Source organism: Podarcis filfolensis, assembly GCF_964270895.1.
Source record: "Podarcis filfolensis genome assembly, chromosome: 11".
Taxonomy (NCBI): Eukaryota; Metazoa; Chordata; class Lepidosauria; order Squamata; family Lacertidae; genus Podarcis; species Podarcis filfolensis.
In genome coordinates, this window is record NC_139613.1 from 27419139 (window position 1) to 27432899 (window position 13761).

Below are 13761 nucleotides of genomic sequence, written 5' to 3' on the forward strand. Positions count from 1 at the left end.
ATCTGTCCCTTTTCCCTTATGGGGTATCCAAGAGCCCGTATACTGTAGAGTCCTTATGTGGGTTCCCTATTGGTAGGAGAAAATAACAGAGGCCAACCAGAGAATATTGAGAAGCAAAGCAGCTCGTAAGCCTGTTCTTTATTGAACTGTTGCAATAGGGTGCTCCCCTCACATGCAGGAAGGCCCAGAACAAAGGTGTGCCTGCCCTTATATAGACATTTTAAATTCCCTGCCCTGGAGCTCAAGACCACCCCTCCATACATCATACATACATCACAGAAGGGATGTAACCCAAGACCACCCCCCACAAACATCATATCTACATCTCAGAAAGGTGGTCTACAACAGAAATTTGAATGTTGTTGTTTTTCCTGTCTGCCAGGTTATCTAAATAATACCTTATCTAATTGCCTTTCCTGGTAGTCTGCCCATTCCTTTGAAATGGTGATTACCCAATTCCTGTAACAAGGAAGGTTTTCTCACCTCCTCCCTCCTTGCAGAGAAACATTTGGTCAACTTGGGAGTCAAAATGGTTTCAGCATGGTCTTCCTGTGCTGGTCCAGACATGTGTTCCACATATCTATGTTTGTACTTGGTTGGTACATTTATGAACATTTATTATATATATAAGACCTTAATTTTTTTATTACAGGGGCAATGGTGCTTGCCTGACCTCCCAGCAGCAGGGTCACCGGTGTTTACTGGGAGAAGGGGGGGGCAGTGCAGCAATGAGGTTGACACTGCGCAAACACACACCTGGAGCACCATATTGGTTCTGCAAGTGTGTTTGCACAGTGCTGACCTGGTCCACATTACCGTGGTCTTTCTTCCTCCCAGTAAACAGCAGTGACCCATCTGTCAGGAGGTCGAATAAACACTGCCATCCAACCTCCTCTTTAAAAACTCCACTGAAGGTGTATAAAACTTTTTTAAAAACTAACAACAGGGTTTCTTCATACTTACCGCTTAATATGTTTCAGATAATGGGGGCCAAACATTGGCAGGTGGAAACAACTGGCCATTGAGAGGAAGAAAATGGACACTGTGGGAAGGCGGAGTGAGAGGAGTGGGATTTGTTGCAAGTCCTTTACTGAAACGGAAGGGAGTGGAAAGTCATGACCTTATCCACATTTCTGATTGGCTGCCAACCCTGGTGAAGCTTGCTGGAGGGTCTACGAATGGCACGAAGCGTCTAGATGGTTTTGATGTCTGGAGAACAATCAGGTAACCTCTGTTTTAGTAGGACATTATACCCCTCTCCATGGTGCATTATGGGCAACCAAGATGTTTCGGGGGGCAAAATCCTTGTTTGCCATGTTTTTGTTTTTTTTAAACTAAATGTCCTCAAAAATGTGATCGGATTTTCTTTTAATGGATTTATTAACTAGCAGAAGTGGGGCAACTAAACTTAATCAAGCTAGCAGACTCAAGCAGCAAACATTTTGTATGACGGCTTGTTCAAAAATCCATGTAACTCATGAGAAGGTCCTGAGAAATAATTTATCACTTGAGTGTTTGCTGCTATAAGCGGATTTGATTAAATGAATGATAACCCAGCTGTTTGTAGCAGAAAAATTAATGCAACCCTGATGCATGTCCACTGTGTAATCCATCAGAAACTTTCCTGCCAATAGTCTGATTAAGTCAAATTACTCATGGGCAAGTTTTCACCTTCTAAATTTTCCCTGTAGAATTTCCTCTCTCCCCCCCCCCCCCACCTTTGCAATCTAACCAGAATTCCCCAGAGTGCTGGGTGTTTTAACAGTGTAAACAGATACATTCTTGCATGGTTGAAAAGTAACTGGTTTTCAATATCACAGAGTAAACAAGATGGAGAGAGGTGATAATTGCTTCATTAAGCTATCAGCAATGCAGAAAGCGGTTTGCAGTCTTTACATAGTTTCAGCAGGGGTATTTTATTGAAACTATAATGGCTGGGTTTTTAATAGATTGGATTAAGCTGTCTGAGTTTTAAAAGTACAAGGGTGCACAGAATTATTGGTAGACCCCCCATGGAAGAAAAAACATCTGCAGCAATTACAGTTTTGCAACAGACAGAGTACATGAAATTGACCACAGTCTCCTCCTTGCTCGACTCTGTCATGCATCAGTTCCTTACAACAGCTTTCTATTAGAGCTATTTAAACTATTTTTGCCTGCCTGGGGTGATGTTTTTATTATTCTATCTGGTTGGACAGGCATCTCCAGAGATGTTGTGGATATTGAATATCTTCCTGTGTTGGAACAAAGGGTTGTACTGCAGGAACCATTGGGTATTCTCCAGCAATCTGATTCTGTGAACTTTCCCAAGTGCTGCAGACCAACCAGGGTTTTGGTTGGACAAGGCATTCTTGATAAAGTTGAAAGCATAGCACTCAATTTCCTTTAGAAAGTTTTTTTCCCCCTAGCTGCAGCTAGTACAAAATGTTTTCACCCCCCTATTGGTGAATGCAGATTGCTGGGGGCATTAAAAACCTGCTTCCTACTGGTTGCAATGCCTACCTGTCAGTTTCCAGGCATAATTCAAGGTACTAATTATGTTGCACAAAGCCCTATATATCTAGGGAGCTGGGTACTTTGTACAGCATTCCCCCCCCCCCACATGACACCCTTCTCCCATAAAATTTAGAGAGGCCCTGATCCATTTCCCATGAGGACAAATTTGTTGACTTAGGCAACTGTATTTTTCTTTAGGGTGCTGCAACATTATGTTGTATCCAAGTACTTTCTAATCAGAGTAGATCCATTTACATTAATGAACCAAAGTTAGTCATACCCATTAACTTCAGTGGGTCTACTCTGAGTAGGACTAGCATTGGACACAACCCTTTGAAACGCTTCCCCAAAAAAGGCCTCCTGAGCTCCTACCTTTAGTCATTTTGGCTGAGAGCCAAAGAAGTCATACTTAGAACAGACCAATTGAAATAAATGAGCTTAAGTCCCATGATTTTATTGTATTTTATAATAATTTTTATTGAATTTTCAAATTGTAACAACAAATTTTCCACAAATCTTAATTGAACAATTTATATATCCATATATATAACCCCTCCCCCCTCTTTGGCTTCCCCAATATTTCCATATTGATTTATTAAACAAATTCTATACCCTGCTGGTTTTACCTCTTATATAGTTGGGAAAGTTTAGTCAAAACGTGCCAGTGGGTCCAAATCTTTATACTGTATTTTTATATACCGTATTTTTCGCACCATAGGATGCACTTTTTCCCCTCCAAAAATGAAGGGGAAATGTGTGTGCGTCTTATGGTGCGAATGCAGGCTTTCGCTGAAGCCTGGAGAGTGAGAGAGGTCGGTGCGCACCGACCCCTCACGCTCTCCAGGCTTCGCACACCTCTCTGCAAGCAGCGGGAGCCCAGCGCTGGGCTCCCGCTGCTTGCGGAGACTTGCCTGAGCGCGCTGAGATCAGCGCGCCCAGGCTTCGCGGACCTCTCCGCAAACAGCGGGAGCGCTCCCACGGCTTGCGGAGAGTTGCCAGCATGCCGAAGCCTGCGCGCGCTGAGATCAGCGCGCCCAGGCTTCGCGGACCTCTCCGCAAACAGCGGGAGCGGTCCCGCTGCTTGCGGAGAGTTGCCAGCATGCGGAAGCCTGAGCGCGCTGAGATCAGCGCGCCCAGGCTTCGCGGACCTCTCCGCAAACAGCGGGAGCGGTCCCGCTGCTTGCGGAGAGTTGCCAGCATGCCGAAGCCTGCGCGCGCTGAGATCAGTGCGCCCAGGCTTCGCGGACCTCTCCGCAAACAGCGGGAGCGGTCCCGCTGCTTGCGGAGAGTTGCCAGCATGCCGAAGCCTGCGCGCGCTGAACTCAGCGCGCCCAGGCTTCGCGGACCTCTCCGCAAGCAGTGGGAGCGCTCCCACGGCTTGCAGAGAGCTGCCTGTTTGGGGGCTGGGGTTGGGGGAAGCTCGAGCTTCCCCCGCCCCAGCCCCGCGCCTGGGGGGGAAATAATTTTTCCCCTTTATTTCCCCCCAAAAAAACTGGGTGCGCCCTATGGTCCGGTGCGCCCTATGGTGCGAAAAATACGGTAGTTTATAAATGGTTCCCACTCCTTTTTGAAATCCATGTTGTCTCTCTCATGTATCCTCTCTATCAGCTTAGCCAGTTCCCATGATTTTAAATGAGTCTACTCTGAATATGATTAACATTGGGTATCACCCTCAGAAAGCAAGTGAAAACCATTTTGTTTTACATTATTTTTATTGCTAGTTTTATGTCTTCTTGTTTAATTGTGTGGTAAATGTTTTCTAAATATCTTGCATTGACTTACTGTGTTTTATAACTATTGGGTAGCTAAAAAGAATGTTGTTCTTTGCAGCCCTGGCTTGATTTCAAGACACAGCTGCAAAGGATCTGCAAAGCCATAGCTCAAGCCACTCTTGCAAAGGAACAGTTTTTGTTTGTAGGCATGACTTGAAATCAAACCACATATGTAAAGGAAGAATTGGGAGTGGACTTTCCTTTGAAAGTCTTCTGGCCTCATGTTTACATTGGACTATTGACTGGTAGGTGGCCCTGCACATCTATCCAAGTGGGAAGTTGGTGGTGGAAAGTTCAGTGTGGCTCAGTTCCCCTTCTCTGAACTAAGTTCCACTCAGAATAGAAAGGTAAAGGGACCCCTGACCGTTAGGTCCAGTCGCAGACGACTCTGGGATTGCAGTGCTCATCTTGCTTTACTGGCCAAGTGAGCCACCATACAGCTTCTGGTGGCCAGCATGACTAAGCCGCTTCTGGCGAACAAGAGCAGTGCACGGAAATGTCATTTACCTTCCCACTGGAGCGGTACCTGTTTATCTACTTGCACTTTGACGTATTTTCGAACTGCTAGGTTGGCTCACCCTGTTGCAGGGATTCGAACCGCTGACCTTCTGATAGGCAAGCCCTAGGCTCTGTGGTTTAGACCACAGCGCCACCCGCGTCCCTTTTTCCACTCAGAGTAGACCAGTTTATGTTAGTCATGCCCTTTAATTTCAGCGGGTCTGCTCTCTGTATGACTAACCCATTAATGCAAATCCTTTGAGTTTCCACTTTGTGTGAAGAAATGCCTTGTGTAACATCTAATAGTGGCCATGTGCAAGCAGAACAGACTTCCACTTGTGCAATGAGACTTCCTCTTCCCCTCCTTCACCCTCCTTATGCACCCCAAATCTTCTCTGGTTGATTGGCTCTCTTCAGCAGATTTGGTGGGGCCACAGGAGCTGCAGGGTGGGGAGGAGAAAGGAAAAAGCGAAGTCCTGATGGCTGAATAAATGCCCACTTCCCCAATGTTGGATTTTGCCAATGTACGCATTCCTGAAATGCATAAGTAAAATTAATTGGGCTCCTGATTACTCTGAGTGTAACTTAGTTCAGGGTTGGAGAACTGAATTCAGCCTGAACTCCCCACCACCACAGATCACTTTCCTAGATGGGAAGGGCCACCCACTTGTCAATCATGTGATGGTAACCATGAAACCAGGAGGCAGAGCTTCAAAGGAAAGTGTGCTCCCAATTCTTCTTTTCTTCTTCTGGCTTGATTTTGGTACAGGACAAACAATATCCTGTTTAAATTTCTGAGCAGCTTTGCACACTTAGTTAACAGACTTCCTTTTTTCTTGAGAGAATCGCAAAAGGAATGATTGAAATAGCTGGGCTAGGATTCTGTTAAACTGTAGAAAGAAATTTAATGCCTTTCCTAATAAATTTTATTCTAGTGAAGGCGAACCTTCCCCCAGAACGGAGCTGCTTCATAACATAGACCCGATTTTTGTGGATCTGTCTCCATGTAAGTCTACCATTATTAATTCCTGGAACTTTTGGACAGGTCCTTGAGGCCCAGTTGGGGGGCTGGGGGTTCCCCTATCAATGTAGTTTTTATTTTTCTCTCTGGGTGAAGAATTTAAATCAGGCTGGACACCAGCCATTCTGCCACTATGCCATAAAGTGTTGCAGTGATCTCATCTTCAGAGCACGGTTAACTAGACTCTAAATCATTCCCAGAGTCTGTTGCGTTCTCTCGTGCTCCAAAGTTGCTCATATGTAAATCATAACGTAGCCCAGAGTGTAGAGCTGTTGACAGATAACCACATGCTCCAGGTACATAGTGAGGCACCATGCCAAGGACCAAAATGCCCCCAGCCCTGAAAAGTGGCGGTTATCTTCTGATAGTTGGGGATATACATGCACATGCCGTTTTCTTGTACAATAAAGCTCTCTTGTTAACCTAGCAGATAGAGAGAAAGGAGGGGGGCGCTAGTTCCTACGTGGCTGTGAAGTTCCAAGTCCCATGGCTGCTTTCATGCTGTAATCATGAGAGATGGGAAGCTTTGCCAATTCTGCTTCTCCACTTAAACACTGTCTGTTTTACAACTCTGCCCAGCTATTCCCCCCCTTTTCCTTTTTGCTATTTTGCCAGAGACTAAGCTTTTCAATGTGGGGATTGTTTAAGAAGATTTTCATTGGAACATATCCTTTTTACACTCTCTCTAAGTTCCTTAATGAAATTACTATGTAATAACAAAGGGGTGTCCAAAACCACAGATGGCAGCCCTCCTCGCGTGGTTCTCCCCAGGCTTTGTGACTCTGCCTGCGGCCTTGCACGGTCCCTTTCAGGCTCCCCCACCCCCCGCCAAGTTGAAAGTCGAGGAAGCAAAAGAGTGGACTGGGGTTGCACTCTCTGGGAGCCTGGGCTTTGCATTCTTTGCTGCCCTTTTGCCTGTAGCAATTGAAGACAAGTGGCACAGGGGACAAGCAGTTGTGCATGTGTGTGCGAGAGAGTAGGAGAGGGAGAGGAGAGAAGGCAGAAATAAAATGAAGTGTGGCTCATGGCCAGGACAAAAAGCATACATCCTCCTAAGTCATACAGCCTCCAAGCATGTATTTTAGCCCTTCTATTTCTACATAAAGTTTTATGAAGTTTTGCCAGGTGGGACTTGCTGGCACACTCTGCATGGCCTGGAAGCCACATGCTGCACAACTTCCCTTGGCTGTATGGGGCCTTCTCTGGGTTCTTTGGGGGCTGTGTTTTGCAATGGCTGCCTTAAATAGTTTGCTGCAGGTGACAGCTGCTGTTCCAAGAAAACTGACACAGATGTCATAGGCTGGCTAGACCCAGAGGAATGGTGGGAGGAACCAGCTGGGGAACCCCCAAAGGAAGGAGGCTCAGAGCCAGGGGTTGGTGGTGGGACAATGATGAGTGGTCAGAGGGAGAAGCCTGGGAAGAGGATGTGTCAGAAGCTGAACAAATAAAAGGGTTTAGTGAGCAGGGGCAGTCTGTGGCAGAGAGAAGTGCAGAAGCTGGAGCAGGAGAAGAGGGAGGCCAAGAGGCAGAGATGAGTCAGACTGGTGAAGAAGCCAAGGTATCTCCCACCAGAAGAGGTATGAAGAGGGAGGAGCAGAGACAGACTCATCAAGAGAGTCTCAGATTGTTTGGGAAGGACCTAGAGGAGGAAGAGTCTTAGACAGCTGTGGGAAGGTGGGGATCTTCAGCCTCCACAACTGTCTTGGTAGGCAAGACTTACTGAGAAGTGTTAGTGTGCTCGTTAGGCCTGGCTCCCCTGAGCAAGCCTTGTTTATTCTACTAAAGAATTAACCTTACATACTCCATGTGATTTATTGCTGGCTGGTTCCCTGACAAAAGCTGCAAATGAGTCATTTGTGACTTGTTTTTTTTCCTATTTCGTGTATTGTATTTATATCCCACCTTCACCCCCTTCTGTAGAATGCAAGGTAGCATCTGTAGAGTTTGTAAGCAGTCTCCTATCCATACTCTGACCCAGGGCCGGATTTAGGTTTGATGAGGCCCTAAGCTACTGAAGGTAATGGGGCCCTTTATATGTTCAGCTATCCTTTGTCAACAACAAATTGTTGCTGTTTTTTGTGTTGAATATATGTTATATGGTAATTTATGGACCTAATAGGTATCTAAAGCCATTTGCACATAACAAAATATGTACTGTGTTTTTCGCCCTATAGGACGCACTTTTTCCGCTCCAAAAATGAAGGGGAAATGTGTGTGCGTCCTATGGGGCGAATGCAGGTGCGCACCGACCCCTCTCGCTCTCCAGGCTTCAGGAAGCTATCCGCAAGCCTTGGGAGCCCGCGGGAGTTCCCGCCGGGCTCCTAAGGCTTGCGGACAGCAGCCTGCAGCCCGAAACCTGGGGAGCACAGTGGAGCGCACCCCAGGCTTTGGGCAGCTCTCCGCAAGCCTTAGGAGCCCGGCGCGACTTCCCGCCGGTCTCCCCAGGCTTGCGGATAGCAGCCTGTTCTGGGGGCTGGGGTCGGGGGAAGCTCGGGCTTCCCCCGCCCCAGCCCCGCGCCTAGGGGGGAAATAATTTTTTTTCTTTATTCCCCCCCCCAAAAAAACTAGGTGCGCCCTATGGGCCAGTGTGCCCTATGGGGCGAAAAATACAGTATTTTATCAAAGTAATTGTTGAACTGAAATACAATTAAGAAGAAGTATATTAATAGTGAAATACAATCAAAGGTAAAGGGACCCCTGACCATTAGGTCCAGTCGCGGATGACTCTGGTCACCGACTAGCCGAGGGAGCCGGCGTACAGCTTCCGGGTCATGTGGCCAGCATGACTAAGCCGCTTCTGGCAAACCAGAGCAGTGCACAGAAACGCTGTTTACCTTCCCGCCGGAGTGCTACCTATTTATCTACTTGCACTTTGACGTGCTTTCAAACTGCTAGGTTGGCAGGAGCAGGGACCGAGCAATGGGATTCGAAACTTCTGATCGGCAAGCCCTGGGCTCTGTGGTTTAGACCACAGCGCCACCCGCGTCCCTGAAATACAATTAAGAAGAAGTATATTGGGGGGGGCAAGAGAGTGGGGCCCTAAGCTATAGCATGTTTAGCTTATACATAAATCTGACACTGCCCTGACCAGACCCAGATCTTCTTAGCTTCATCTAGGTTGTTGCATCATGTGCCTTCAGCGTATTGTCTACATTGACTGTCAGCAGATCTTTAGGATTTCAGGCAGGGGTCTCTTCCAGCCCCACCTAGAGGTACCAGGGATGAAACCTGAGACCTTTTTCCAGCAAAGTGGCCACTCTACCATGAGCTGTTGCTCTTCTACCTCTGAGAGTAAGAAAGGGACGGGTTCCAAGCCACAAGGAATGGCCTTCAGGAAGTGTTTAGCCGTACCACCTAGCAGTTCGAAAGTTACACAGTAATTTTGGATTTGATACCTGCCTAAAGCAGCTTCTTCTCTGTACAGAAGCAACATGAGTACATGTTCCATTATTGGCTGGGTCATTCCTCCAAGCTGGCTGGTGCAAATCCTGGCTCTTCCAACTTCTCTCAAAAGAATCCTGTCTATTGGTTCCCATTATGAATGTCACTTTCTAACACAGCTCCTCTTCTGGAATCCATATTCTGTGGTGCTAGTTGAATCCAGATGAGTTGACAGTTGACAGTGATTTCATTGTTGTAAACAGCTTAGAAGCCATTTTGGCATATGAGGGGTGTGTGTGTGTGTGTGTGTGTGTGTGTGTGTGTGTGTGGATGTTTCTTCCCTACACCTCCCTGTCCCAATTTTGAGCAATACAGTACATCTCAAGGCAATGAGAGTTTCTGTATGAATAGCATTCTGTATGAATAGCGCTTGACACTTAAGAAAAGCAACAACCCAGCGAAACATCACAAAAATGAATCATCTTTATTTATGCACCCAGCTGACATCATTTGTCATTCTCTAGGTTCTCTTGCATCAACATCTGCTACCCAGGCCATCCTTTCCACCTTTTTCTTACTGCGGAAGAATGTAGGAGCAGTCAGGCCCGAGACTTGTATTCACTGGGATTTTTTGACACTTTTACAACAATGCCTTCTATTATAAGGATTCTCTGCATTATTTGTTCACTCTGCTTTAAGAAAATTATTGCATGCAAAGCTAACAGAGCTTAAGCAATGAGCGCCCAGCAGCACTTACCTGGTTTGCCAGCATGGGTGTCACTCCATCTTACTAGGAGGGGCTAGTCTGGCACAGTGAGGATGCATTGCTGGGAGCACCGGATTGGTTCTGCCAGGGCGTCTGCACTGTGATGATCTCCCAGCTGCGTGCATCACCTCTTCCAGTAATCTGCAGTGACACCCATGTCAGGAGGCCAGGTAAGCATGGCTGCTTCTCGCATCCATGAACCCCAGTCATGAGGAAAGAAAACAGCTTTGTACATGGCATCTGGATCTCAGTGCCATAGTGAGGGCCATAGCTTAGTGGCAGATGCTCAGCTATGCATACAGAAGGTCCTAGGTTCATTCCCCAGTATCTCTCAGTAGGGTTGGGGGAGAATGTGGTTTGAAATCCTGGAGAGTCACTGCCAGCCAGTGTAGGCAATATTGATTCAGAGGTAACAATGGTATGGCACAGTTTAAGGCAGCTCTCCATGTTCTTTTGCACTGGCCCTCTGTCTGTGCAAAAGAAAATGGAGGCTTTGATTCTGCCTTCTCACCAAACAGATGGTTGAGAGTGTGTTGGGCAAAGTCTGTCCTGGGTGAGTCTTTTTGGTACAGGGAAATATGTGCACAGCTACAGTCTGTGCCAGTGTTTACTCCTGTTGAACTGAGACAAAGGTGTGTGAAGCAAAATCACTTTCAAACACATTGTACTCTGGTTAATTTGTGCCTTTTAAAATATCTGTGGATATTTTAAAACTGAAAAATAATTGTATCTTCAAATTTTCCCCTCGCCTTGTAATCTTTCTAGTCAAATGCAACTCATCAACCATGTATGTATGGTGGCCTGCCAGGACCATGGCAGCCCCATTTTATTTTATTTTTTGCAGCCCCAGACTGGTACTGAAAACTGCAACTTTCTCAAGTCCCTTCTGAGTGCACATACATGGCAGGTAGGCTGCATTCAGTTTAGTAGATCGAAAGTTTTGAAGGCTGCTTTGGGTGAAAATTGAAGGGACCAGTTGCTTTGCATTACACACTTTATTGTTCTAATTTTAGCCATAATAATTTAGCAGGTTTTTTTGAAAGACTGTTTTTGGAAAACATATTAGGTTGTTAGCAACTCAAGCTATTAGAAGCATACTTCATGGTCATAGCCCTCAGAATAGTCAGCCTATTTTCAAATTATGAGTCTGAGCATCACAGCTTTTGAATAGGTCAATAGGTTTTTTTACAGACACTCAAAAATCACTGTCTCAACACAGACTTGCCCTCCACAGTTGCAATGGCAGATTTCTGGAAGGAAGATTATTTGCGCCAAGTAGAATACATGTAGGTTCAAGCTCACCACAGAAAATGATAGATCTGGGAACAATTTTACTGAGAATGAGTGTTGCTAACCTCTCTTGGAATAACTTGCACCTTTTCCTCTTATGTTTCTGCCCATTTCTGAACAGTAGGGGGGAGGTCAAGAAAGAACATAATAGCATGGGAAGTGCTCAGCTATGATATATGTTGCATTCAGAGATATTGACCTCTATGCATTATGTCTGCTTTTGAGGGTCAAACTAGACGTGACAATGGCAGCTTCATTCTGCCCTGTTGACTCGGGAGCATAGGAACCCGTAAATGCACAGGAGAAATCCATAGGAGGGGGGGAAAACACCCTGTAACCACCAGGACTGAGGATCCCCTCAAAGGACCTTCCACAGAGAGACCCGCTAAAGTGCCTTTCAGGAGCGGGTCAGCAATAAATCGCACAGAGTAAGTGAAGTTAACTCTTTATTAGAACAAACAAGGGCTGCTTAGTAGTGTCAGGCCTAATGAGCACAGCAACTCTTCTTGGTAACCAGTACGCCAAACTGGCTCCCTCTTGAACCTTCCAGATGCTGGAAAAGACACAGGTCTCTGGCTTCTTGTGCCTGAACCTTGTTTTACTTTCATACTGTGTTGACTGTACCTTGCTGTGTTGACTGTTGCTTGACCTTGCCTCTGGGTTAACTCTTGGACTGATACCCTCTGTTTGACCTTGGCTTGTTTGGTCACTGCTGGGCTCCCATATAATCATTTCTTGGTGAGTTTTTTGGGCAGGAGACTTGGACCTTCCTGAATTGGGATCCTATTACCTAAGGGCACCTGCTGGAGCATGATAGGAGACTGTAATTAGTTGGAAAGTTCTCCTGTAGGAGCTCCATTGGGAAAGAATAGGAGCTCTGCCAAGGCATAGTGCCTTCAGTGGAACTGCTGCAGGAGATCTTCCCATAGGTTTGTGCTTTAAAACACAATAGCAGTTATTGTACATGCTCCTTATCAGTTTGTACAACAGGGTTCATTGAGCCTTCTTTTCTCTCTCCAATAGTCTGGGCCAAACTACTTTTCAAAGTTTTAAAAATGCCTTGGGACAAAGTTCTGGAGGAAATAAGCCATGCTAAACACATGCTATCACTTGTGGACAAGTGCCCACCTGAGACTCAAGAATGCCGCACTGAATAAGGAGTCTGTGTCTAGAGCAGGGGTCAGCAAACTTTTTCAGCAGGGGGCAAGTCCACTGTCCCTCAGACCTTGTGGGGGGCCGGACTATATTTTGTTTGGGAAATGAACAAATTCCTATGCCCCACAAATAACCCAGAGATGCATTTTAAATAAAAGGACACATTCTACTCATGTAAGAACACGCTGATTCCTGGATCATCCATGGGCCGGATTTAGAAGGCGATTGGGCCAAATCTGGCCCCCAGGCCTTAGTTTGCCTACCCATGGTATGGAGACGCACAAATCACTTCCCTCCCTTAATCAATAACCTACCTTTGCATATTCTCTTGGCATTCTGCTTAATAATTTCATATGAAATTTCAAACGGAACACTTAATAAAAAAAGCATGTAATTCCCTAATGAATATGCTAATTGAATTTGCCATATAAAAGAATAAAACCACATAATAGGTATATGTTTCAAATTAAGTGCACTTATGTGCACTGGGAAAAGTATTGCGAAATGTACAATATCATACACATTTGTTATAACTTTGCATCGTTTCTTTAAAAACAGCTCTCCAAGTTATTGATGGCTTGGCAGCTGTGAGGATGACGTCAGCCCTTCCATTGTGAAGCCTCTGCTTTCTTTTAGATAGTCTTATGGCATTTCATCAAGTTTCGGTGATTCAGCTGAATTAAAAACCAACTGGCTTTGAGTCAAAATTCCCTTAACTGCTAAACCAAACATATTCCTGACCACATAGCCAATGCTAGATGCCCTGTCTCATAGCAGCACTGAAGCTCTATATCCTATTGTAGGCAATTGTTATTTTTCAGAATCTGAACTGAATGACCTAGAGAAAGTAATGGAACAATTGGAACTAAGGGTTGTTAGCCAAAGTCTGTCAATATATTTCCTTACTTGTCATGGTCATTCATTAATAAAACATGAGATATTCACCACCTTGGCAAGACAGACATTCTTTTTATCATCTTGGAGAGAAAAAGGCAGGGTTGTATCAGATGCTTCAAAGGACTGACTTCCAAACTTTTTTTTTTAAGGTGTTGCTAGGTAGAGAGATGTCAATGTAAAGCTCTTTCACCATTGCTCAAAATCCTATGCATTCTGCAAATGGAAAAACTGAAATACAGTGGCCTGCTTGCCTACTGGTTGTAGTTGGGTTATGGTTGTGCTTGCTTGAAGGTATTGACCCAGAGCATAGAAATTAAGAGGCGCTTAGTCTGAGCCAATCTAATCAAAATCTGATATTTGTAAGGACATTACTTGGTGCATTCTACTAATAACTGCCGAAACAAATAGCTGCATGGAACAGCCATACTTTGGTATGTATCTGACAACCACCCAGCACTCATTTAATTCATAATAATTTATTATAT

General features: G+C 45.4%; 1 protein-coding gene across 1 annotated transcript in view; it reads left to right on the forward strand.

Annotated features, from left to right (window-relative positions):
* Positions 1-13761, forward strand: part of ARSB (arylsulfatase B) — a 66983-nt gene that overhangs the window by 31728 nt on the left and 21494 nt on the right. Inside the window, exons 5-6 of the mRNA XM_083576196.1 lie at positions 981-1224; positions 5702-5772. Coding sequence (XP_083432322.1) covers positions 981-1224; positions 5702-5772 — 315 coding nt within the window. The remainder of the gene's footprint in view (positions 1-980; positions 1225-5701; positions 5773-13761) is intronic.